General features: G+C 35.5%; 3 protein-coding genes across 3 annotated transcripts; 1 reads left to right on the top strand and 2 right to left on the bottom strand.

Moving 5' to 3' along the window:
- The first annotated feature begins 1,455 nt into the window (after positions 1 to 1,455).
- On the top strand, positions 1,456 to 14,171 carry Tnks (tankyrase). Its single transcript, XM_077434678.1, has 22 exons — positions 1,456 to 1,830; positions 4,339 to 4,563; positions 4,641 to 4,736; positions 4,809 to 5,016; positions 6,330 to 6,474; positions 6,543 to 6,651; positions 6,728 to 6,852; positions 6,927 to 7,112; positions 7,185 to 7,308; positions 7,383 to 7,562; positions 7,666 to 7,909; positions 7,985 to 8,150; positions 8,227 to 8,446; positions 8,525 to 8,757; positions 8,953 to 9,186; positions 9,262 to 9,392; positions 9,463 to 9,623; positions 9,698 to 9,843; positions 11,082 to 11,286; positions 11,398 to 11,524; positions 11,606 to 11,762; positions 11,832 to 14,171. Exons 1-22 carry the CDS (start codon positions 1,602 to 1,604, stop codon positions 11,904 to 11,906), a joined length of 3,726 nt encoding a protein of 1,241 aa, XP_077290804.1. The 5' UTR covers positions 1,456 to 1,601; the 3' UTR covers positions 11,907 to 14,171.
- A 1,655-nt stretch (positions 14,172 to 15,826) lies between these two features.
- LOC143914717 (uncharacterized) lies at positions 15,827 to 24,244 on the bottom strand. Its single transcript, XM_077435019.1, has 7 exons — positions 24,132 to 24,244; positions 23,868 to 23,944; positions 23,416 to 23,608; positions 23,193 to 23,336; positions 22,985 to 23,104; positions 17,622 to 17,736; positions 15,827 to 17,441 (listed from the first exon to the last, which is right to left on the bottom strand). Exons 1-7 carry the CDS (start codon positions 24,180 to 24,182, stop codon positions 17,410 to 17,412), a joined length of 732 nt encoding a protein of 243 aa, XP_077291145.1. The 5' UTR covers positions 24,183 to 24,244; the 3' UTR covers positions 15,827 to 17,409.
- A 1,013-nt stretch (positions 24,245 to 25,257) lies between these two features.
- Positions 25,258 to 26,584, bottom strand: LOC143914718 (uncharacterized). The gene is made up of 3 exons (XM_077435020.1): positions 26,533 to 26,584; positions 25,959 to 26,102; positions 25,258 to 25,538 (listed from the first exon to the last, which is right to left on the bottom strand). Exons 2-3 carry the CDS (start codon positions 26,089 to 26,091, stop codon positions 25,339 to 25,341), a joined length of 333 nt encoding a protein of 110 aa, XP_077291146.1. The 5' UTR covers positions 26,092 to 26,102; positions 26,533 to 26,584; the 3' UTR covers positions 25,258 to 25,338.
- Between the last annotated feature and the right edge of the window lie 1,157 nt (positions 26,585 to 27,741).

Genomic DNA, 27,741 nt, shown 5'->3' with positions numbered 1-27,741 from the left:
TTCGATTGCATTTTAACTGTTTGAATTTCAGCATGTACGAAAGACGAGATATTCATGGGGTTGCGCAGATGACATTTCGATGTACATTGATGATTGGAAATTCTTAAAATTGAGTTGGATCTTTCTGGCAAGTTTAAAATGGCAAATGCCGAGACAAAAGTATGAAATGAGCATGCAGCGAAATGAGCGTGCGTGCGCTTGGTTTGCAATCGCTTGCAGCGCAGGGAAAAAAACTTAATATTGTTAACTTTTAGATATTAATTAATTTGTATAACGTATTAAGGTCTATTCATACCTAACAGCACTACACGGCTTCAGCACTGCACGACTCCGTTTCAAATATGTCATTTTATTACATTTCTATTCATATCTACCTACACGTCGCGGTCACGTCACGTTTACAGCACTTTGGCCGAGTGCAAGGAAAAATCGGCTTACTTATACATTACAGGCCATAACGATACGGCGCAATATTGCTTACGTCGTATTGTCGAGTACTTACAATATGAATACATACACGTGCATTCGTAGCTACGCGTCAGAATACAAGTGAGCAAAAATGTTTGGGCGTTTATCGAATAAAAAATTATGTATAATCGCGTTGTTGTTGGAAGAAGAAGCTCAAGAAGGCAATAAAAAACACAGAGGCGTTTTGATGTGCATCCCATGTTAAAAAATAGAAAAACCGAAGGAGAGTTTTGGACACTGTATAAGAAGCTTGTGGATGATGGACAAATTTTTTTTAAATATTTCCGTATGAACCGATACCAATTTGAAACAATACTGGATAAAATAAAAAGACAAATCACCAAAAAATCTACAAAATTTAAGGAAGCATTGTCAAAAAGTCATTGTCAGCGCCAAAACCATGTCGAAAGATTGAACAGCTGTCAACTGTCACTATCGATAATTGGTCCAAAACAGCATAGCGGCAGACTCTATGGCACGTAATTCGCGTGTATATCTCCACGATGGCCAAAAAGACGGATACGATACGTTGACGGATGTTGCTGTAAGGTATGAACAGGAAATGTCGGGTACTGCTGTAAGCCTGCCGTGGCGTAAACGTGACGGTTGAAATGAACATACCCATACAAAATGTACCAAAGAATACTTTTCGTACGGCCGGATACCTGCTGAAGTCGGTTCGTGCCGACTAGGTATAAACAGACCTTTACCAGTATGATCCATCGACCGAATGCCAAATTGTCCCACCCCAAAAAATTCTACTCTAGTCAAAATCCGAGGTCTAATAATTATAAAACTTTACTTGAATTTTCACACTCAAACGCAACGAACCGTTATCGCTTATGCCAATTAGACACTGTAAAGAGAGAAAAAAATAGCATTTGGATGTAAATTTGCTCGTAAATAAAATCGCAACGCAAAACACAAAGATAACAAGAGTCGAACGAAACGGTCGGGTATAGGTGGCGAAAAGCGGGCGTTGCGACCGTCCAGTGTTGTGTTGAGTGTCGAGTGTCGAGCGGAGAGGCTCCGAGTATCGGTCGTCTGTGGTGCGCCGTGCGAGTCGTCTGTCGTGTGTCGTGTGTCGTGTGTCTTGTGTCTTGTGTCGTCTGTCGAGATCAGATGTCTGCGTGATGTCCCGCCGGTCGCTGGTGGTGGGGGGCGCGGCCGAGGCTGCCGTGGCGGGGGGCGGAGGCGCTCCGACGACGACTGCGCCCCCCGAAGGCCCCGACTCGCTGAGAGCGCTCTTCGAGGCGTGTCGCTCTGGCGAACTCGCGCTGGTCAGGAGACTCGTCTCTCCGGTGTCCGTCAACGCCAGGGACTCCACGGGCCGGAAGTCCACTCCCCTCCACTTCGCAGCAGGTGACCACCTCTTCGCTTCCTCACTTCCTCGCTTCCTCACGACCCCACTCGCACTTTCACATCCCATATGATCGCGATCGCCCACTGTCAAAGTGCTCCTTTCGTTTGCTTTGTTCCGACATTCGTACGTGTGTTGGATTATATATGTATTTTTTTCGTCGCGAATGGAATCGTGTCAAGCTGGCGAATCCACTCGTTTCGCAATCCAAGTGTGGAAATTGGATTCGTGTAATTTTTCCGCGTTTCCAGTTGCGACATGTAGTGAGTCGGATTTGTGTGAAAATTGGGTATTGATCCGCTGTCAATAAACTTTTTCTATAATCCTTTTTAATTTTGTAGATTCGTTACCGTAATCGAGATTATGTATTATCGGCATTTTTATTAATCCTGCATTTGATTTTCCTTCTTTATTATAAACCAACAACGTGCTTTCGAACGTAGTGGTCACGGGTTCGAATCCCACTGGTTGCGGCTGCTGGCCAAACCTTGGTTTGTGACTTCAGGTCGATCGTTTCCCATCAGAATTTGCCAATTTATCTAAACGGTTCCAACAAATCAGCAACTTCACCCATTTCTCGCAATTTTCGAGTTTTTTTATATCTTGAATTTCGCCAATTCTTATAGAAATCATTAAAAGTGTCGCAAATCCTGAGTTTTTCATTTCGAAATTTGACGATTTATATATATATAAAAAATTTAATTTTATCAAAATATCCATAAATGTTTCAATGATGCTTTGTTAAAATTATTCTAAAAATTTTAAATCGATGTTTGTATGTAATTGGCCAGGAAGGCGTATTTGGATTTAGCTGTTAGGCCTTTCTGGTATATATATAAAAATAAAATATTAAAATAATGATTCGAAAAATTTAATTTAATTCAGTTTCACCTGAAAAAACTATATCTGTATTTAACTAATTTTTTTTAATTATTTCGATTCAAATAAAATACACAATGTTTATTATTTAAAATAATTTAATAAAAAAATTACGTTATTTATTAAAATTTAATTTATTTTTAGTATAAAATAAAATAATCAAAAATTCATGAATATTTGTACATATAAATATAATTAATACTAATAAATAATTGCGTGATGACCAATATCGAATAAGGTCACAACTATTGATATATTGAATGTATAAAATGTTTACTATTAAATAAGGCATAATAGATTTTATCTAAGACATGTGCAAATACATTCAATTTATATATACCAAACAACAATAAATAATGTTTTGTAATTAATAATAACAATTATTATTATAACAATACCGTGTGTATTTACAAATTGATAAAACAAATGTTCTAGTAATGAAATCGCACATCATATGCACATAGTAATTCATATCAGAAAATTTAACATAATATATCGCTTTTATAATTAAATATATGAAAGATATAACCTTGGACGGCACATACATACAGACGATTTCAATTTTTATACATTAAAAATACACCTGATGCTTAGAGACACGTATTTTGGGCATCTATTTTTGTCAATTTTAGCATTTTCATTTTGCATTTTAGCGTTTTATACAATTTAAAGACAACACAACAATTAAAAAATAATAGAAAAATTCAAATATGTTTTGGAATTAAAATTACAATGAAAAAAATATAAATACAATACCAATTAAATTTATTAAAACTCGAACATGGAGCATATTTCTACAGATTCTTTTTTGAGATTCGTGCGACAATGATCGGTAACAATTATATTGCATTTACTAAAATACCTTTCAGCGTCCACACTATTGATGGGACACCAAATAGATTTTAGAGCTGCACAACCAAACTCTTCATATTTAATTTTTGTTGCCATCAATAATAGCAATATATCCATTGTGGATTCACTTTTCATATTCTCTATCAATTGTCTAAAAAAGTGCTGATATCCAAACGTTAAGCCTCTGTTAATACATTAAACAATGGCAGGTTTCTAAAAAACAAAACTGTTTCTTTAACATTAATATTAGATTTTGTACCTGCCACAGATGGATTGAATAGTTTACTCAATGTTCGTAGGAATAGATTTGTCTCATTTAGTCTTGAGTGCGAGTCTAGTTTTAAGACGCTTTTTTGAGCAGCCTTTTGGATACACAGCTCCAACTGTTTTCTTTTGTTTACAGTAGTAAAATGTAGTACAGGAAAAACACCGTTTATGGTAAACTGCAAGCTCTGTTTTATCCCCTCGATTTCTTCACATAATAAATGGACAAAGGGATAGGAAGCCCTTCTAAATTGTCTATTAATTTTATAAATTTATTCCGAATTTTAGCATCAATTAAGCATTAATAGCAAAATGCCCAAAATACGTGTCTCTACTGATGCTCTTTTGCATTAAAACAACAGAAACGTATGCAGTAATTTAGCAAATCACTAATATATGCGTAATAGCTACATACGTTTCGTATTCCAATTAGAACAATAATATCATTATGAAACCGACTTACATACGTATGTACTTCCGCATCGAACTAATTACCATTCCGTATAATATTACAGGGTATGGAAGAAGAGACGTTGTGGAATTTCTGTTGGCTTCCGGTGCTTCGATCCACGCTCGGGACGACGGTGGCCTTCATCCGTTGCACAATGCCTGCTCCTTCGGACACGCAGACGTAGCTCGATTGCTACTAGCGGCCGGGGCACCGCCTTCAGCTCGCGACAATTGGAACTATACACCGTTGCACGAAGCTGCGGCCAAAGGAAAACTCGACGTCTGCATCGGTAATGTTATTACAGTACCAAAGATTCCATTTCAATACGGCATACACGTAAATAAAATTTATGATATTATATTACAGCACTCTTACAACACGGCGCCGATCCAAACATTCGAAATACCGAAGGCAAAACTCCACTCGACATTGCAGATACTATAACCCGACCAGTGTTAACAGGTACATATATAGAGTTCTCAGTCTCGGATCCTTTTTGTTGTATGTGTGGATGTAATTTAATTTAATTTTTAGGTGACTATCGTAAAGAAGAAGTGTTGGAAGCGGCTCGTGCCGGTTGTGAAGAACGACTCGGTGCACTTTTGACTCCGCTCGCTGTAAATTGTCACGCGGCTGATGGACGTCGGAGTACTCCTTTACACCTAGCAGCGGGCTACAATCGTGCTCGTGCTTGTCGTTTGCTGTTGCAACGCGGTGCAGACGTGCACGCTAAAGATAAAGGGTAATGTTCTATTCAGGATGATCTTGTATTTTTCAGTCATATCAGAATGTTCTAAGATGGCTGTATACAATGTAAGCAGGGAAGCATGTCAGAATGTGCATTTTCAGTAATGTTGAAGATGAACTTTTACAAGTTGCCAAGCAAGTTCAGTTGTTTTTGCCTGGTATATCCTAAAATATTCTCAAATGATCTGTATTCTGTTAGTGCCGGAGCTTACGCACTATGTTGGTAAAGATGTCGAGTAGAGAATCGAATTTAGCATGTCGAATTGAACGTTTTTACAAATTGACAGGAATTCGGGTCGTTAATTCAGTTGTGGGGGTCGTGTCATGCCACAAGTAGAGAGCGCGCACAAGCAATGGCTTGATGTTGATATTGCAGGTCAATTTTATGAAGTGAATCCATACTATTTATCTAACTTCGGTACGGCTACTTGATAGGTTTTCTCGATGAACACACTCAAAAGTACGGCATGGGACGCGTACGTGGACTCCAGCAGTGAGAGGCATATCTTCATGTCAGTTTTGATTCGTACGATCTTATTATTTCGACGGGTTTCTCTTGCATTTCTTCAAATATGGGAATCACCGTTATCGATCACTGTCAAACCTATACAGGGATAAAATATCACCAAAAATACCGCGGGGGTGAGCCTCGTGATGGGACACTGTGATACAGATTTGGCGTACTGGAGTTCTTCTAGCTCTTTTTTTTTATGTGTTTATCTACTCTACTTGTTTATCTACTTGCATTGTGTGCAGCAACATTTAGAGCCAGACCACACCGGGTGACTTGTAAGGAGTGACTTTGTTGCCCAAGCGTAGCTGCTCGTGGTCACTCTTGGTCAGCCAACTCGGGCAACCAGAAGCGACCAAGAATCCACTCACTAATACCTATACGAGTTTCCAATACGTGACGAAACAGTGTTCATAGTTTTTTTTACTATGTAGTCGCCGACAACTAATTACCGAGTGCGGCACCTCTCAATACAATGCTATACATTTTGAGGGATCGCGCCAGTCACTCGAGCAGTAAAATTACCGTGATCAGACCCAACGCCGGCAACCGATCTGGTTGGTCAAGCTATTTCATATTGTAGTTTGGTCAACTGGTCAGTTGCCTGGTGTGGCATGCTCCATACAACTGCATACATTTGATCTGGTCGCGCAACAAAGTCACAATGTGGCTGGGCTCTCATCTTTGAAGTATTTTTTCATTGTATCAAATACAATACTGAGAGTCATCGTTGAATTTTAAATATGTTGAATTTAATAAAATTAATTATATTTATATAATGTTTTTATTTTTTATAGGGGCTTAGTACCACTACATAATGCATGTTCTTATGGACATTTTGAAGTGACCGAAATGTTGATTAAACACGGAGCCAACGTCAACGCAAACGACTTGTGGGCTTTCACTCCTCTTCACGAAGCAGCTAGCAAATCCCGAGTCGAGGTATTGTATTGATGATTACATTACATAATTAAAAATATTTACGCAAAAGTAACGTTTGATTGTTATAGGTATGCTCGTTGCTGTTGAGTGAAGGCGCCGACCCTACCCAATTAAACTGTCACGGCAAATCTGCAATAGACGTAGCTCCGACTAGAGAATTGCAAGAACGGCTCGTAGGTCAGTAAACCGGTGTATCAATTTTTTAATTGGATTTTATTTGAATGTTGTATAAATTGTTGCATTTTTGTTTCAGTGGAGTATAGAGGTCACTGTCTTTTGGATGCGTGTCGTATGGCCGACTCCGCTAGGGTTAAAAAATTACTGTCCAGTCATTCTGCGTGTCTTCTTCTCACACCTGGGCCTTCTACGCCTACACAAGTACCCGTAATGATCTGTTATTGTATTATTTTTTCAATGTAATCGTTGTATAATGTTGATTTGACTCTTTTAAGGTTTTGCAGTCGGTTGAGTTAAGGCCTGGTTCACCGGCTGGAGGTAGTCCGGCACCGCCGGCTCCGACACCGACTGTACCTTCGACTCCGTTAACGTCTACTAGTGCTGTCAATTTCGTCCATCCTTACACGGGTGATACTCCTTTGCATTGTGCTGCCGGTAGCGTTTATCCGAAAAGAAAGCAGGTCATTATAATTGCAAAAAGATGTATATTTATCATTAAAAATTTAAATAAAAATAAGTTTTATTGTTTTTAGGTCCTTGAAATGTTGATTAGAAAGGGCGCTCATTTGAATGAGAAAAATAAAGACTTTTTGACGCCATTACATGTAGCTGCCGATCATTCCCATTTAGATGCTATGGATGTATTACTTAGAAATGGTGAGAAAATCACTATAAAACATCTAAAACGAATATAAATTTTGATACTTATTAATTCTAATTTATATTTAAAGGTGCTAAAGTTAATGCGCTCGACGGCCTCGGCCAAACGGCTTTGCATAGATGTGCAAGACGAGATGCCGCTGCTGCATGCCGATTGTTATTAGCTCATCGAGCTGATCCTCAATTGATCAGCCTTCAAGGTTACACTGCTTTGCAACTCGCTGGAGACAGTGCTGCTCCAATCCTTCAAGGTAAAACTATACATAAAATTTGTGTAATATGGCCGAAGAATTCTCTCAATGAATCTTAATCTAATATGTGCTTTCGATTAATAATTTGGTTTGATTTTTGCAGAGGCTCGTAGCGAAGATGGAGTCGGAGGCTGTGTAGAATCTGAGCGTCGTTTGCTCGAAGCTGCTAGAGCTGGAGACGTGGACACTGCTCGCCGGCTTCTACGCGCTCGTCCTCATCTAGTGAATTGTCGAGATCTTGACGGCCGTCACAGCACGCCGTTACACTTCGCCGCTGGATATAATCGAGTACGTGTTGTAGAACTGCTTCTGCAACACGGTGCTGACGTTCATGCTAAGGATAAAGGGTAGGTTTTTTTTTTATAAATATTTCTTGTAAATTAGATATTTGAAGTGTTTGTCATTTAAGTGTCGTTTTATAGTGGACTTGTACCGCTACACAATGCGTGCTCGTACGGGCATTACGAAGTGACGGAACTGCTCGTTAGAGCTGGAGCTAGTGTGAATGTTGCCGATCTTTGGAAATTTACACCGTTACACGAGGCGGCTGCTAAAGGAAAGGCTGATATTGTTCGGCTTCTTTTGAAGGTATTGTTGGTCGTTGATGTGATGTATGCTATGTGTAGAGGATTATTTTTCATCTGTTTTTATTGTTTGATGATAGCACGGGGCCGATCCGTCGCGTCGTAATCGTGACGGTTTGACAGCGCTTCAGCTAGCTAGAGACGGAGACGCCGAAACGGCTGATCTTTTACGTGGTGATGCAGCTTTATTAGATGCTGCCAAGCGTGGAGATCTTCCTCGAGTCCGACGTTTATTAACGCCTTCGAATATCAACTGTAGGGATGCTCATGGTAGAAACTCCACTCCGTTGCATCTCGCAGGTTTGAAGATAGTTTTCTTGAATTGAATGTGTCGCTTTTGTGTGTGTGGTATTTTAATTATTGTTTGATCTGTTTTAGCGGGATATAATAATTTAGAAGTTGCCGAATTGCTTGTGGAACGTGGGGCTGAAGTGGACGCTCGTGATAAAGGTGGTTTAATTCCGTTGCACAACGCTTCTTCTTATGGACATGCTGACGTTGCCGCTTTGTTGATCCGAAGTGGTACTTCGGTTAACGCTACCGATAAGTGGGGATTTGCTCCGCTGCATGAAGCTGCTCAGAAAGGACGCACTCAATTATGTGCTCTTCTGGTATGTTTTATACATTATTGGTTGATATATTTTAGAATTTTCTTCCATTAGAAGATTTGTGATCAAGAAGTATAACCATTATTGACTACATATGTATGTATGTATCTTGAGAAGAAGATGGTTCTGAAATATCTCGATCAGTTTCTTTACAATAGTATTATTTAAGAATTAGCATTAAATAATGGTTTTGTTTAGTTGGCTCACGGTGCTGATCCATTCCTCAAAAATCAAGAAGGTCAGACGGCTTTGGAGCTGAGCGCTGCCGATGATGTTCGTAGTCTATTACAGGATGCTATGCTAGGTGCAGCACCAGCTCCTCCGCCTCTGCCAGCTTTATTACATTCTGCAGCGCCGATTCCACCACCTCCGACTCCTCAACTCGAAACTGTTCATATGCCTAGTGGAAATACAATCACGCTTTCATTGCCGGTAACCTACATACATACATAAATCGGTTTAATTATATATATATAACATATGTTTTATACGAGTCGTTGTTTTCAGTTGTGTGATTTGACTTATAATTCTGGTGCACCTTCAACTTATTCTTTGGGATCTAGATCTGAATGCGGTCAAGCTGCGGGTTCAGCTTCACCGTTCGGCGAGACAGAAAGTCTTCACTCATTTTTATCTAGGTATGGAGAATTATTTTTTTGCAATGCATTCACATAGTTTGCGAGTTTTAATTTGTTTTGATTATTTTAGTCTGGGTTTGGAACACTTGACGGAATTGTTGCAACGGGAACAGATAACTTTGGATATTCTCGGTGAAATGTCGCACGAAGATTTGAAACAGGCCGGTGTATCGGCGTATGGTCACCGTCACCGGTTAATCAAGGGCGTTCAAATGAAGCTGTCTACGCCAGGTATTTTAACTTGCATTCGATTGTTATAGTACTTATTATGTATCATAGTAAAATGTTGTTTATTATATTTATAGAAATGTACGCCGGTACAATGGTAGCCGAATTGACTAGGGAAGATCCTGAGTTTATCGTAGTCGAAGCTGAAATGCAAGCTTCAGTCCGAAGCCACAGAGATTTCGGTCATGCTGGAGGAATATTTTCTCATTATAATGTTATTAGAGTGAGTATTTTTATTTTATCTATATGTATGTAGTAACAATGGATGAAGTTTTAGGATCATACTAAAATTCGAACTCGGAATCGATCGCTGATCACGTTTTCATGATCTAGAAAAAATGTGTGTATGTCTGTGTATTTTTTGAACACCGTTCGTCCTATCAAACTGAAACTTAGTATTGATACTGTTGCGTAGGGGTGGGTGGAGGATCCGAGTAAAAGGCCAAAGTCGTGTCACAGCATTTATTGGTGATTAAGGAGATACACGCACTGCCAGTGCTCCGCCCAGAATGTCTTGATATCGCCTAAGTACCGCCTTATAACGGATAGGTCGCTCAGGGCATCTTCGACGTCCAGTTACTTCCCTATTGTTTAGGCATGTACCCGGATATGTATTCCCACGACACTCAGTCCCACGCTATCGGTCTCTTCTGAGAAGGGACCAATAGCGGCCAATTCGGTGGCCATTGTTTAGCCTACTTGCACTTAGTCTGGAGATAATCCTTGAAACCAATTATAACGGTCACACAGTCTCTGGGATGCTACTCGGCTTAATCCGTTTGCACTTACTCGGTAGTGTACGTAACAATACGTTATTTTTTTTCAAATGTTTAATTTTACTGGAAATGGTACCTCCCCTTAAATATGTATGTGCGCTTTTCACGAAAACATTCAAATATAGTCCTTGTAATGGGATGAAAATAAAAAAAAATCACTAAATTTAATAAACTGGAAGTGGGAAAAGTAAAAAATGTTGTGACAACACGATTTTTTTCACACCCTTGAATGTCTCAAGCTGAAAATTTATATTTGTATTATTTATGTACTAACTTAGTGAGTTGATAAGGTTTTGGTCAGAATTCGTAAACCTGAAGTAGTAATTTTTTTTAAAACAATATTTCATTATTTTATTTTCTTGATATTTAATGTGTATAATAATTATAGTAATTTTAAGTAATAAAAAAATTTCGAATAAAATCTGACAACTTAACAAAAGTATAACTTTTGTCTTGTGTAAGTTTCCCTACATTTGCGCTCAATTTGCATCGAAAATGCTCTCATAGCCGGTATGTGTGAACGTATATGTATGTTTAATTGTCGAATTGTTTTTTATCCTTCTTATATTCCTCAAATACATAGATAAAGTCGTGGGTTGGTCACATCCCATTTTTTTATTTTATGAATTGTTTTTTTTATGTGGATATAACCGCGAATTGATTATTTCAACATTTTTTTTTACAGATTCAAAAGGTTCAAAATAGGCGACTATGGGAACGATATAGACATCGTAGAAAAGAAATAGCCGAAGAAGCCGGTTTAGGTTCTAATGTAGGAACTGCATCTCCTGGTGGTTCAACTTTCGCCGGTGAAAGAATGTTATTCCACGGATCACCGTTTATAAACGCTATAGTTCAAAAGGGATTCGATGAACGACACGCTTATATAGGTACTGTGTAGTTGGAAATGAAAAAAATCATTATTATTAATTAAGATATATATGTAGATACTACTCGTATAATTTTTTTCATTCCACATGTATATTATAATTATTTTATAGGTGGTATGTTTGGGGCTGGTATATATTTTGCTGAACATTCTTCAAAGAGTAATCAATATGTATATGGAATGGGTGGAGGAACTGGATGTCCAGCTCATAAAGATAGGAGTTGTTATTCCTGTCATAGGTATTTTATCATCAAGTTTTATTAATATATATATTCTTTTAATAAATGTATTTACTTTTGAATGACTCGCTTTCATTTCAGACAATTGTTACTGTGTCGTGTCTGTCTCGGTCGGTCATTCGTACTGTTGAGTGCGATGAAGATGGCTCACGCTCCACCCGGTCATCACTCGGTAGCCGGTCGGCCTAGTCAAGGTGGACTCTGTTTCCCCGAATACGTTGTTTACAGAGGCGAACAGGTGTGTACGAAATCGTGTATCGACGTTCAGATAAGAGGCACGTGTTAATAACGCATTGTTTTTTCGCAGGCTTATCCGGAATATCTTATCACTTATCAGATCGTTAAGCCGGAAGAGGGTGCACCGGTCGAACAAGCGGCTTGAAATGAGCTTTCCAACGAAACTGACTCATCGCATTGCGACCAGATTTCTCCCGCTGGCAAAATGATCGATCCTTGTTATCACAGGGCAGTTTCAATGGCGTATCGTCTCTTTTTGTGCAAGGCAAAAAAGTAATTCGAAATATTAGTCATTAGACAAAAGTGACGCTCAAAATTTATAAATCGATCGATATATATGTATGTATGTAGATTCGAAGCCGATTTGAAATTTTACTTCTTAACTTATATGTGTACGTACCTATATGTATATGAATTTCTATTGAAATCCCAAAATTATTGTTTTTAAAGTATACAAATTTTACTACTATTATATACATATATATACACATATATGTATATATATGATTTTTATTTAATTTTAAACGTATTCGATGTGTGTGTGGTAGAGAATTTAATGAATTGTATTTCTGTTTAAAGATATACACATTCGACGTGTAAAATCGAGTCCAGCTCAAAAATGAAACGTTAGGTTTAAGCGATTGAAACAAAATGATTCAAACATGATCTCCAATGAAACATAACCATTATATTAAACGACTGAATCATCGACGACGATGGTGTGGTTTTGTGTAATCAGTTCCAATATATTCGGGTGGGGGGTTGGGGGGTAATTAGCTCATTATTATAAACACATTCACAATGAAACTATCAAAGCGCACATTTTTTCTTTCTTTCGGTTGATTTTATATCGTTTCTGTGATCATAATGGATATCACTATTGTTATGGAATTTATTTTATTGTATGTATTATATGACTTTTGTGTTTGTTATTTTGTGCCGCTCTGTTCTGTCTACTTTGGAGCGGGATCGTTCGGCCTCGGACCGCCTTTGTGTCCAGAAGGTTATCGGACGCCGAAGGATCTCCTCGTCTTGTTGAGTACTTAAAAAAGGTGTTCAGTAATCGTATAATCTGTGTATTTGCATTGCTAATATAAACTACATGCTTGTATGACTGCACACGTGCGGCGAGTAGCGCTTATATTCTTTTGTATATGTGCAACGCTGCCACGTCGGAATATGGGAAAAATATATATAAATACATAATACAAATAAACATTTCAACAATGTAATGCTTGTTTTATTTATTTCATTGATGAAAATCGCCCGTTCCATTATAACAATTTATTTCAATTTCATAGTACAATATATGGGTATTTTTATTTTTATTTAATTCGGTTATTATTGAATATTCATACAGAATTTGAATATCAAGAGTAAGCCATTTATGATACCTCTTCTTTACACTTTTGTCCTTTTTTTTTTTGTTATCCACGTTTTAAATGAAATTACGTATATTATTTATACAAAAATTAGGTAAAATGATTGAGATTTAACACTCAGCCAGCTCATACCTGGGCACAAATTTAAATAGCAAAAAGTAGAAAAAAATATATATACAAAGCAAACCTATCAAAATTATTTTCTTTTTACAAAATATAAATATAATAAAATTATAATAGTAAAAAATAATATCTAAATATATTAATAAAATATTTACATCACACTTAAACTTAATGCAAAAAAATAAAAGCTATCTACAATAGAAATCGAATAAAAATAAAATTGTTCCTAAATTGTCTTAAGTACATACTAAGGTGGGAGTATAAAGATTTGCGTTAGAGAGAATTTAAATAAAATGGTGTAACACTACGTACGAGATTCTGACATACAAACAAAATAATGATAGATCAGATTCGAAGGTGTCACAATGACAACTAACGTTAGGCAAGTTTCAATGAAGTAACGTCTGTGGATATAGAAATGCCTTGTCTTTAGATCAAAGGCGAATCTAATCCTAAAATTGTACATTCATTGTCAACATCATGGAAATTCGTCCATATTGGGAACCAATGGCCCACTTGACCTTGAACTGGGCGGTCGTATAGCCTCCAAAGACCAATTTGATACGCCAATGTCGACTTTAACGCGGTATCTTTGTAGTATTGTACAATATTGTGATGGCGTTGTAAGGTTTCCGTATGATCTGCAACAAAACTTCACAAGAATGCAAAGAACTAACCTAACATTTTATCAAAAATAGATTTTTTTAAATTCCATATTGCAACTCATTCATCATCAGGTCAATAATGAAATAAATCGCACGTCTACACAACAAATTCATTAATCCCTTTTCATATAACTAATACATAACACTATATTTACAACTGTTTTGAAAAATACTTACTACAAAACATATTGAAAAAAATTCCTCACGATAAATAAAATTCACATAAGTAAATAAATCGCAGAAAAATATCCAAAATTCCCACCACGTTTGTCGTCACAGCATATTTAGAAAATAGAACTGGCATTTGACGAATTAATAATCAGTGTGTTAATGATGTAAATTTGTCCTTGACGAGTGTTGCTATTTGAAGTGCCGGTTGGACTTACTAGCAATATAAACATCACTCAAAAACACCAATGACGATATTATTCATCAATTCGTCGATCTCATTTCTAATACTGTCCGTGAAAACGTAGCTTAATAATAATACACAAGTCAAATCGATCAATCGGATATTACAAGAACACGTTCAAAATTAATCGTCCATTTATGAGTGTGTGTGTGTGTGTGCAATAATCCAAATAATAAATAGATTAAATATAGTAGAGATAATCGTCCAAGAATGAGAGGCTATCGGCGTCATTGATGGCATCGAATTCTTCACCGTATAGGTAAGGATAGTATGTGCGAGGGTCAGATTGATGGGTGCAATGAAGAGCGTGGGTGTGAATCGCCAACGGCGATGCCCACGATCGAGGGAGGGGTATCTATCATGGTGGCGTCATACTACCGCCGCCGTACTCAGGGGATGTTCCACGACCTGAAATCAAAATAGACAGTGGATTACTACCGCATTCATGGGATCGATCAAAGTCAATAGTCAATGTAATCGAACTCGGTTATTGAGAGATTTTAGGAGTCAAAATCATCATACATATATACAATAGCGCTATTTTGTGTGTCTGCGATAACGCTCGCCGTAGTATAATAGTCGGTTCGATTCGACATATGTACGTCACAGTTAAAACACTGCCAACAAAATGTACGATTATAATAACGAATCAAGAAAATCCTGTATATATACATATATACTGTTTGCTACCAATATTTCCTCTAGGAAAATAGTTTCACGAGCATTTAGCACCATCTATCGAAAATTAATTTTTCTATTGTTTATATAATATGTATGTAGGAAGGTAGTTTTTACTTATAATACAGCCTGAAATTTTCATCGTGTCAAAAACCACCCGTTGAAATATCAACGAGCACAAAACTAGTTTCCTCATAATTAGAGCCCGGACCCTGAGGGGGCTGTCTATTGTTCAAATGTTGTAAATGCATTGTTAAAGGTTTGCCGAACCTTTTTTACAAAGGATTTACAACAATTGAACAATAAACGGCACGCTTCTGGTACTACCTCTACTCATAATATTCCATAATTGGGTTAAAGGTAATTCCAAATTAAACAATAGTGTATTCTTGGGTCTCAATGGGGGATCTGAATATCGAATGCTTTCTTGTTAATTTATTATTCTCCAAACAAATTGTGTTATAACTAGACATAGGATGGTCATTATGCAATTTGCTTTGAATATAAATCATTAATTAAATTAATTAAAAATTTCAATTCATTAGATAACTTATTGCAAGTAATGATCTTAATAATGAGGCGTTTTGGTTATTTTTGATATTGTAGAACGATATTTTTATTGCTTTCTTACAATCAACACTTTTTGAACGTGTATTGTTATTCGCAATTGCGTTAATGACCATTCAATGTCTATTTATAACTAATGGATGGATACTCAATAGTGCAATGTGATTTTTCGGCGTTATGCTTATTGATAAATTCGTAGAAAAACCTTTTTTCTTGTTCTCTTGCTTTCCATTTTTTTGCTTTGCCATTGTCTGAATGACCACCTGATATCTAGTTATAACTGAACATCAGGTGGATGGATACTCGGTAGCAATATGATTATTGTTAGCTTCATATAAAAAAATATTTCTTTATTGCTTTCTTGCAATAAACACTGTTGGAACGTGTATTGTTATTTGTCATTGCCCTAATGACCATCTGATGTCTAGTTATAATTATAAGACGGATACTCATTAGGGCAATATGGATTTGTGGAGCCATGGCTATTGTTAGCTTCATAGAAACTTTTTTTGTTTGTTTTCAGCACTGTTGGAACGTGTGTTGCTATTTGCCATTGCCCTAATGATCATATGAAGTCTAGTTATAGCCAGAGCACGGATACTCATTAGGGCGATATGGTATTTTCACTTTATGGCTACTGTCAACTTCATAGAAAACCTTTTTTTATTGCAATCAACACCGTTGGAACGTATATTGTTATTTTTCATTGTCTAGTTATAATTAGAGGATGCATACTCATTAAGGCAATATGGTTTTTTGGCATTATGGCTATTGTTAGCTTCATAGAAAAACCTTTTTTTTGCCCTCTTGCTTTCAACACTGTTGGAACAGAGAGATGTAATAAGAATAGAGGGGCCCTTACGAATAAATAATTGTTTTCAATTTTACGTGGTACGTCTCTATACGCTATATACGTCTAATACGCTACATCGCACGGAATACAATCGGATCAATTTACTTATAAAAATGTATCCCATGTTGTTTATTGTGCATTTTTTACCGATGCTTGCCCATCTTGCGAGTAATATAAAACGAACAGAGAAGTTTTTATCGGACATACGTCGAGCACCAACCGTCAAATACGACTGATGCTAAAATTATTTAGGATTGTCTGTGGACAATCGTCACTTGACAACAATATAACACCTAAAGCCACTTCTATTAATATTACACTTCTCTGTGTTGGAACGTGTATTGTATTTTGAGATTGCCCTAATTAGTATCTGTCCTCTGGTTATAACCATTTTTACATAACCTTAATGAGTAGATAAATTCAACACGAATATCATCCGCAAAAAAACCAGATTAACACATTCAGCCCGGCGCATGATTTCATACATTTGCCCATAATGAGTTGTCCCTAAATCTTTGGAATTTTAGTGTTGGGGTGCTCAATGAAGTGGAACCGTAAAATTATAGTCTGCTATAGCACTATTCACGTGGCCACTGGTGGTACACGCCGGGTTGAACGTGTTAAGCATTGAAACATTTACAGAAGCTTTTGTGCATTTACAGTATGCATTAAAACAACATGATCTACATTTTCCCTTTTTACGACCATATTGGTGCAGGAATTATATGTTTCATAAGGCAAATAATGTGTTACAATTGTTAACTTTTGAATATTTTAAAGTTAAAAAATAAGAACTACCCGATATTGAGAACTTTTTGCGCTCTTTATGGTGCTCCTGTTCGCTATTGTATTGTTTAAGTTCAAGTGACTAATAACTGAAGTGAAGTGAAGTAGTTAAAAATCATGAAGTACTTACCGCGGCCTCTACCTCTGCCACGGCCTCGCCCCCTGCCCCTCCCTCTCCCCCGTCACCTGCGTCCATCGCCCATTCCGACTAAATCTATAAATTTCCATTTGTTATTTAAAACGTCACACAAGAAATAAAAACAAACAATCAATCAGCAAGCGGAGAAATGGTGTAACCCACAATTACAAACAATAAGCACACATCTGATGTTTACGTTGAGAGTTACAGCATTTCTTAGCCAACAGCCTCATATCATAATGCAAAAATAGTAACCTATATTGGTGGTGGTTTTTTCAAGGTAGGCTAACGGTCCTTGGAGTGATCCTGGCTGCGGGAAACTTCCGCGTGGTCCCTGTTGCATATACATTCCCGGAACTGCGCCTGACATCTAGCAAGTAAAAAAAAAACAACAGCAAATTGTTTATTTGCCCGAATACAGATTTCTTTTCAATTTCTCCAGCTTAAATTTTCATTGAAAAAACTTTTGTATATTTGCATCGTAAAAAAAAAAAAAAAAACAGGTAAAAACACCACACAAAATACTAAAATTCAACAGCAAACTACATGATATACCCCAAACCAACAACAGCAACAACAAAAATTAAAATAAAATACATTATTAGTAAAGCAGGTGGTTATATGGTTTTTAAAGTAAAATAAAACAAAAATCAAATTTGTGAAATAAATGTATTAATAAAATTAACACATACAAATTAAAATGTAAATGTGTGTTAATAAAGCGTATAATAATTGTACTTATTAATGTGCGTTTAATTGGACATTAAACACAATACAGTAATAAATAAGCGTACTAGTTGAATTTTGGAGCGATATAATGTATTAAAAAAACATACGTAGGTGATTTTGTGAAATGGATGAAATCAATTATATTTGTTAGAATATATGTGTTTGTGAAATTTACTAAGCATAAAATGTGAAAAGCCCTGTTATTAATGAAATTAAATAATACAGCATGTATTTCATATAAAAATCGACTAGAATATATAAATAGTATGGAATTAAGTTAATTTACGATTTATTTGGTCTTGCACAAGGTTGTCACAATGACAGACGTTGGCCTTCATTTGGTTTTGGAAGACTACAGGTACCGCAGTGTTATTTTTAATGTGAAAGCGGAACGAATATGAAGTGGGCGGTTCTATGGCCTCCCAAAACCGTTTTATCGCTATATAAATATAATATAAATTTTGGCCACGATACGATTTCAATTAGCTGAATTAATACTGTTTTAACATTTAATAATGATAGATACAACCATTGAATAAAATATATTTGAACTCGATTCAAACAATATTTTGATGAAAACATATTTTTTTAAACAACTAATTAGTTACTAAAAAGTAATAACAACAAAAAAAACAACAAACGATTACACTGAGCGACAAAAAAAAATACTGGAGCAGAGACTAAGAAATCTTTAGTAAGTTTGATACATTTTATGTTTTTTTTAGTTTGTTCTCGTTAATGAGATATGCAATTTTTTTGGTTTTTGCAGTCTTTAACTCAAAATCTAGTATTGCTGTACCAAAGTGAGTATTGGAATCAACGGTCAGATGTTTTTTCTATTTATTGTGATTTTTAATTGTTTTAACACATTCAGCCCGGCGCATGATTTCGTACATTTGCCCATGTGGCGGCACTGTCACGCGTATCGGCACCCAATTATGCATGACGGCATTAAATCACTTTATATAATGAGTTGTCCCTAAATCTCTAGAATTTTATAGGAATTTTAGTGTTGGGGTGCTCAATGAAGTGGATAATTATATTTAACCAATTTTAAAAATCAATAATACACTTTTTTCACGTAATATTATTAGTTTTATTTCGCTAATAACCACGTTTATACATACTGCTTTTTTATATAATTTTATTTTGTCTAAACGTACTAATTCTAGCGATAAATGATTTTAAATTGAGTTAAAAAATGTTGTTCAAAATATTTTCAGATAAAAAAATATACAGATATTGAAATTAAAAAAAAATCCTTGTAATCTTAATAAAATATAAAACTGGCCTAATAAATGCTCCAGAGAAAAATGTGTAAAAAAAAATATTTTTGACTAAAAATTTGCTAGATAAATAATTATACGCATCTAATATATATTTTCAAAAGAGACGTTGTAACTATTGTTGGTTCGTAGAAAAATAAATGAATATTTAAATAAATTTAATAAAATGTTTACTATTAGATTGGCAATGTTTAAGCGGTTTATAATACAAATACCGAGCGAAGCTGGGTAAAAATACTAGTTTTAAATAAATACGATCAATAGAAAAAACATCAGACTATTGATTCCAAAACTCACTTTTGGCACAGCAATACTAGATTTTGAGTTAAACACCGCAAAAGCCTAAATTTTGTAAAAATGCTCATTTTTTAAAACACTCACATCCCATAAACGAGAAGAAACAAAAATCATCGTCATTTTCGAATTCAACTGGTCAAACTTAGAAAAGATTGATTAGTCCCCGCTCCGGTACGTAAAAAAACATGATTTTTTGTTGCTCATTAATATTATACAAAAATATGACAATGGTATAACAATGTTTTCCCGAATATGCCAATAAAACATGCAATTGTGTGGACCGAGGCTGTCGCGGTCACAATTAGACAAACCTGATCGTAGATATGGAACACGTGGTTATTTAAGTTCCTCGGTGCGATCATACGGTGTTTGAAATCATATGAACGTGTCAACTTGTATAACAAGAGAGTCCAACTTTGAACTTAATAATGAATCTAATGATCGTTGATGTGATAAATCTACGATCAGGAATCGTAATTGTGTGAATTACTGCAACAGCCTTACACATACCAATCAAATCTTATATAAAAAAAAAGTTTTTAATGAATTATTTGAGGATGTAAATAATGTGCAAATTTTTTATGTGCTTTGTATTAGTTTTGATTGGTTGATACAAGCATTAGCTATACTAAATTTCGTTTATGAAGGCACTGGTTATTCGCTCAATTTGTCTATGAACACAGTATGTGAACTAAAAAAGTTCATTATTTAACTTAACAGCGTAGATGTTTGAAGTGATTGAAATGATTTATTTTTATTTATGCATTGACTTTTTTCCATTTTACTTTATCTATATTAACACGATGGCGGCCGCTGACTCATATTTGTATCATGTTGGGTGTACAACGCTTAGTGGCCACTGGTACATATATGATTTACGACTTCACTAACTGTATCACTCTGCTGATATATTTTAGTATAACGTTTGCGTCAATCGTTTGTGGCCGCATATATATCAGCGGACCGAAAAATATATTCTGCACGAAAAATATATTCGCGCAGTCGTGAATCATATATGTATCAGCGGCCAGTAAGCGTTGTGCACCCAACATGATACAAATATGAGTCAGCGGCCACCATAGTGTTAATGGGTAAGATTTAACTGTACATTGAGAAAAATACTTTGTATCTTAAAAAAAATGTTTGTGCATTATTTTCGGTGCATTAAACTATCTCGTATTTTGCACCGGATAAAATATTTTGGCATTATAAAGTGACCATTAAAAAATATAAAACGATCATTCGAAAAAATAGATTTTAGCATTAGAATAGATACAATAAGAGGTAGGTAAAAAGTGGCAACGTTGCAGTCTTCCGCTATTGATAACTATCAACTGTCAAGTGTCTACTTTTGTTTACGTATTATGTATGAATAGGAATGATGATGTCAGGTCGTAGAGTAGAAGCCAAGGTCACAAGCCGAAGAGTAAAAATGAAGGAATCCAGTAGAGAGAAGCGTTGGTCGTTGTCGGTTCGTATTTTGGGTCATTGTTATATATATTTAAGTAGCAAACATATGCGTTTAAAGTAGCAGATATTTTTTTCAATGATCAAAGCCAAGTTTCTAATGCAATCTGTATCTGTCATGTATAAATGAACACAAATTTTTTGTAATGTACAGAAACTTTTTTTAATGTACAAAATTTTTTTTAAATGCACATTTATTTTATAAAATGGACGTTTAAATTGTTCATTTGGCGAAAATCTATCCTTGAAGTGTCTTCGTAAATGAAATGAAGTATAATGCTATTAAATGATATTACATATACATATGTAGATCGATATAACCCAACTAATATTATATTAAAATGTAAATAAATTACAATTAACATAAGATAAAAACACTAATCAGTTCTGAAAATAATAACTAAATATAACAAATAATATGCATATAGGTAGGAACACGTCAACGTTAATATCGATATATTTTTTTCAGTTTTTGGACACAAATAATCTTTGGGATAAATCTACTGCTTTAAATAAATTTCAAAAATCATCTATGTAATAATATAGAATAATTTTACAACTAAAACAAAAAATACAAGACCAGTCAGCGTAAAAGGAGTCTTCTCAATATTTTTCTACTGACTATCTCATATTACAAATCTACCAAACGGTAAAAATTTTTACATTAACCCTTTGGCTGCTACGAGGTTTTTCAATGTCCAAGCGAAAAATGCTAACATTTGTAATTATTTTGAAAAAAAATAAATATAATATTTTTTTTTACATACTTACTTCGCCGAACACTCGTAATTTTTATAATACTTTATATACATTTTTAAGAAGCAGTCGTGAACTCGTGCTCTCTCTTTCTGTCTTGCTTTTACATGTGTGCGTGCGAAAGAGATACCTACATATATACACTAAATAAGTTTTGACGATTGTTTTCCGAGGCTTTATTCTTTTCAATAATCTATTTTTAGATATCGATGTATCCTTACAACATGCGATATATTCGAAACAGGTAGCGGTCTCTCTCTCTTTCTTTCTTGGTTTTAATTGTGTACGTATGAGCGAGACACACAAGGATGCGAAGTTTCTAATAATCAAATAATTTTTCAACATGTATCATAAACATTTTGTATGCATTTCAGTTGCATTTGATTGAATGCATGAATTCATGACGTCTCGTGACCTATATAATTGAAAGCGGATTTCTATTGTTTTTTGCCATTTATTTTAACTCTGCAAAATGATATCGGACAGTGAAAGTGATGAAAGCGAAATAATAGCTCCTCGCCGAGGAACTCGACAAATCAGCAGCTCTACTGATTCTGAAAATGAATTTATCGATAATAATCAATTCCCAAGTAATAACTCCTTATATGACATTGACAACGAACCCGAAATTTACTTTGATGATGAACCCGAAATTGAAGAGCTTTTATTTAAAAAATTGATAAATATTTATAAAGCTTGATTGAAAAATAAATATAAATACGTATATAAAAAAAATGTTTCGTGCCACTGATGCGCTGGTGGCTCAAAGAAAGTATTGAAATACGACAATTAATGACGTCAACAACGATCGTCGTAGCAATCTTCGCCGATTTCAAAACAACGATTTATCGTTGTTGTAGCAGTCAAAGGGTTAAATAAAATCTATCATATAATATATACAAGCCTCATATTTTTTTAAATTGAATAGTAAAGAAATCTCACTATATAAAAATATAAAGCAATTTCAAAATAATTAATACTAATAAGGCACAAATGTGAAATGTTTATGACCGGATGAATAAAGAAGGACTATCGTCTGTGCATCGGTCGTGAAGGAGATTGGTGTCGGTGTAAATTGGGTACCTGTTGCTGCATGGCGGCTGCCACGTGCTGCTGCTGCTGTTGTTGCTGATGCTGCTGTTGATGCAGCTGCTGCAGTTGTTGAAGCTGTTGAGCTTGAGCCGCCACCGCTGCATGCTGCATCTGAAGTTGGGTCTGTATAATATTAAAAATTAAGAGGTTCCTTGGACTATTGGCAAGGTGTCGAATGAATACCTCGACTCGTACAAACCTGCATGGGATTGTGTTGTTGGTGCGGTTGCATCACTTGCATCGGCGATTGGGGTGTGGTCGAAGGTGGGGCCGGAGACGCTACTGGGCCACTGCCGGTGCCGGTCGGAGTACCCGCTGCCGGCACGCTGCATTTGGCATAGCCCTACCGATTTAAAAAATTATACATCACTACGACCCGTTAGTAGGTTTGAATCCATGTTTTGATTTGAAGTTAGTCGTACGTGTAAATCTGCTAGTAGATTCTGCCATACGGCGATTTTGTCATAATGTTTCTTCAGGAGTTCTTCCTTCCTTGCGAGTTCACTTCGCAGTCCGTCGTTGTCTTCCTTGACGAGAAGCTCTGGCTTCAGTGCCGAGAGTAAAAATCTTTTCTGAAGAAAGAACGCTTCCATTTGACGCGCCAAATCTATAAATCTGTATTATACAAATCTTTTGTAATAACAATAAGTCTTCGGATGCTATAATAATACTGGTAAATGTAAGTCCATGTGAAACTTAACAAGTATAAAAAATTATCATCATTTAGAAAAATTTAATGATCTATCGGGACTTTTTATTGTACTTTATTTTTTTCAATTACCAGTTTTTTGGAGTTTAATAAATATTATCTAGTAATTGGTCGAAACGAACACATCCATATCAGGATTTAAAAAAAAATCTATAGTATACTGACCTTTCGACTTGCACTTTGACTTCTTCTTTTTCGACGCACGGTCCAGCTTCTTGATTGGTTAATACGTTCAAACATGACTGTAAAGATTTAATTCAATCAACTGACAAAATCACAGTAAAGACAAAGGAGAAATGAGGTTAGGTTTATGATTGAGTTGTCAAACGACTCGGTGCTACGCGATATTGAGCCTTCTGGCGTAACGCTATAAAGTCGATAATTGAACGAAGCAGGGGTAAATTGGTGGGGTGGAAGATCGGGTGTCACCTGGAAAGACTCCTCGAACTCCTCGACGAGGTTGCCGCAGGGAGCCGTCATGACCCCTCCTCTGTTCTCTCTTCAGACTCCTCGAGCTCGTGCTCGTGCTCGTGCTCGTGCTCGTGCTCGCGCACTCCAAGCACCTGCCCCTGCCCCTGCCCCTGCCCTGCCGTGCGACCTCAACTGCCAAACGCCAACCGCATCCGATCGCGCCTATTCACTCGACATTCTGGCAACTGCCTGTGTTGTCATATCAAAAAATATCATATCCAGCCCCAAAGCCGCAAAGCTGGATTTTAATTTTTAGATTATTGTGCAACTTATTGCATCGTATATTTCTTATTTGAACCTAAATTAACTTTTAAAAATCTAATAATTAAAATGAATATTTATGCGCCACAGTAGTTTAGTCGTCGCTAATTGTGTAATGCTACACGTCACGTGCTTACATTCAGTGCGTCTCGTTTATTTATATGCAATGCTCCCTGTTTGGTGAACGTCGAAAATAATTCTATGAGTCGTTATAATTGAAAGCCACCTTTCTTCATTTCGAGAAATATCTCGTAAAACATTGAATAAAATGTTTTGTGATTGACAATATTTTTAAATAGTGGTGGCCTGTAATACACTTATTCTGCGTTTCCTAGATTCTAGACATGTCGAACTAAGACAAATGATAACAATTTGTGTGTTTTTGGAACTGAAAATTGGATTTCCGCCACTTTAAAATATAACAGCTCATATATCCAAAATGGTAAACGGGTTACATCTCAAATGTGAATCGCTCGCGTGGATCTCCTGTCACACAAGAAAATTGCTGTACAGAAAACTGCCCAAATATTGCTGAGCAAATGCTTTTTTTGACGAAATTTGGGCAGTTTTCTTTACGGCAATTTTCCTGTGCGACGATTTTTCGTGTGATAAGAGACTCACGCGAGCGATTTTCGTAGCGGCGGTTATCATGGTAGCGATTTAAATTTGAAATGTAATCACCGAACCATCCAAAATTCAACTTTTAAATATTATTTTAAAATCCAGATATTCGTAAATGATCAATGTGTTTGCATAACAGTTTGTGTATTTGAAAATTTCTTTTAAATTTAAATAATTAAATGTAGAACAAAAACTTTTATTTGTGAAAAATATCACGATATTTATTTGAAATATATGCATATTGTTGATAAAATTGTCACATTTCATTCCATATTAAAAGTTGCTAATGCTTTCGCCTTTTCGATATAACTGGTTTTAGTGGCTGCAGGTCCATTTCGATATCTCTCAAAATGGGTGGATTTGATGGGATTGGTAAATTTCCTTGTTTGTTATTGAAAACATTTTTATCTCCACACTCCTTATGAAACCAAGAAAATGTTTTCTTGTCAGCGTGCATTTTTTCACGCGCAGCTTTGCACTTATCTAAAGTAACAGGTAAAAAATAAAATTATGTGATGAATTGATGTTAGTATAATATTGTACAGATCTTTTAGTTCACGAAATCTATTAATAACTTGTGTATGTATGCGTGTAAATTGTATACCGGCAGAAGTATCGTTTGGCCAGCGGTAAACGGATTTTTTCGCACAAAACAGTCATTGAATATCTGGCACTCGAATTCTGGTGTGATATTTTCGAAATATCGAGATCAAAATTTTAGTGAAGTGTGCGAGATCTCTATGTGTGAAATAGTCCGTTTACCACTGATTAAACGATGTTTCTGCCGATATACACAATCGCTCTGTTAGCAATACATATGCATTGGTAACAGTGTTTTTAGACGATGAGACTTCGTCAAATGAAAGACCTGTACAATACATGTTTTTCAGAATTGTTCAATACCTGTAAAGAAGAATTTTTCCGAATTTTCTACTTCTAATTCGAGTTCTTCTTTTTGTTTATCTTCATCTGCTGGGTAACAAACTGCCGCACTTAACATAAGCATCACGATGAAAATCGTCATAGAAGGTGGCATTTTACAGATTTCTGTAAAATTACAGCAAAAGTTATTTGAAAATTTGGTAAGCTTTACTTAAAGATTTTCAATTTATTGCAGTTTGTGGAAATTACTTACGATGTATTAGTATATGTATACACACAACTTACTAGTTCAATGATATGAAGGTGACTACGCTTTACAAAAAACACTTATCATTAATTAAACGTATGAGTAAGTGCACATGCAAATTTTTAGATTAAGTATTTTTAATTGATTCACTTGAATGTGATTAGAGAATCGATACAAAGACAGTATTTTAATGTATTTTGAACTGTATCAACCTTGAGTTCAATGAAACTTTTATAAGCCTTTTATTATAAGCATTTATATCGAAATCGTAAATTTTTGTCATAACTGATTGTCATCATCGTAAACTTTACCACTAAATATTGTTTAAATACAATACTTTATACAAACTATTATTAGACGTCTTGCACCTTGAACTTAAGACAATATACTGAATGAAAAGATTGTTGTTGGCTTCTTAATTTTTAACCCTTTGACTGCTACAACAACGATAAATCGTTGTTTTGAAATCGGCGAAGATTGCTACGACGATCGTTGTTGACGTCATTAATTGTCGTATTTCAATACTTTCTTTGAGCCACCAGCGCATCAGTGGCACGAAACATTTTTTTTATATACGTATTTATATTTATTTTTCAATCAAGCTTTATAAATATTTATCAATTTTTTAAATAAAAGCTCTTCAATTTCGGGTTCATCATCAAAGTAAATTTCGGGTTCGTTGTCAATGTCATATAAGGAGTTATTACTTGGGAATTGATTATTATCGATAAATTCATTTTCAGAATCAGTAGAGCTGCTGATTTGTCGAGTTCCTCGGCGAGGAGCTATTATTTCGCTTTCATCACTTTCACTGTCCGATATCATTTTGCAGAGTTAAAATAAATGGCAAAAAACAATAGAAATCCGCTTTCAATTATATAGGTCACGAGACGTCACGAATTCATGCAATCAATCAAATGCAACTGAAATGCATACAAAATGTTTATGATACATGTTGAAAAATTATTTGATTATTAGAAACTTCGCATCCTTGTGTGTCTCGCTCATACGTACACAATTAAAACCAAGAAAGAAAGAGAGAGAGACCGCTACCTGTTTCGAATATATCGCATGTTGTAAGGATACATCCATATCTAAAAATAGATTATTGAAAAGAATAAAGCCTCGGAAAACAATCGTCAAAACTTATTTAGTGTATATATGTAGGTATCTCTTTCGCACGCACGCATGTAAAAGCAAGACAGAAAGAGAGAGCACGAGTTCACGACTGCTTCTTAAAAATGTATATAAAGTATTATAAAAATTACGAGTGTTCGGCGAAGTAAGTATGTAAAAAAAAATATTATATTTATTTTTTTTCAAAATAATTACAAATGTTAGCATTTTTCGCTTGGACATTGAAAAACCTCGTAGCAGCCAAAGGGTTAAATAAATATTTCCCTCTTATAGGAAATATAATACGAGTATATTTATACAGTACAGATCGTAACAGCAGTTGTAATGATATAATATTATTAAGTAAAAGTGTAAATAATATTTAAAGAAAATGCTAACACTCTTGGCCAATTAATAATGATTGGCCGTTTGGATTTTAAA

The sequence above is a fragment of the Arctopsyche grandis genome, chromosome 7 (genome assembly GCF_051622035.1).
Source record: "Arctopsyche grandis isolate Sample6627 chromosome 7, ASM5162203v2, whole genome shotgun sequence".
Taxonomy (NCBI): domain Eukaryota; kingdom Metazoa; phylum Arthropoda; class Insecta; order Trichoptera; family Hydropsychidae; genus Arctopsyche; species Arctopsyche grandis.
Note: the sequence above shows the minus strand (reverse complement) of the source record. Positions and strands in the feature narration are given on the sequence as shown.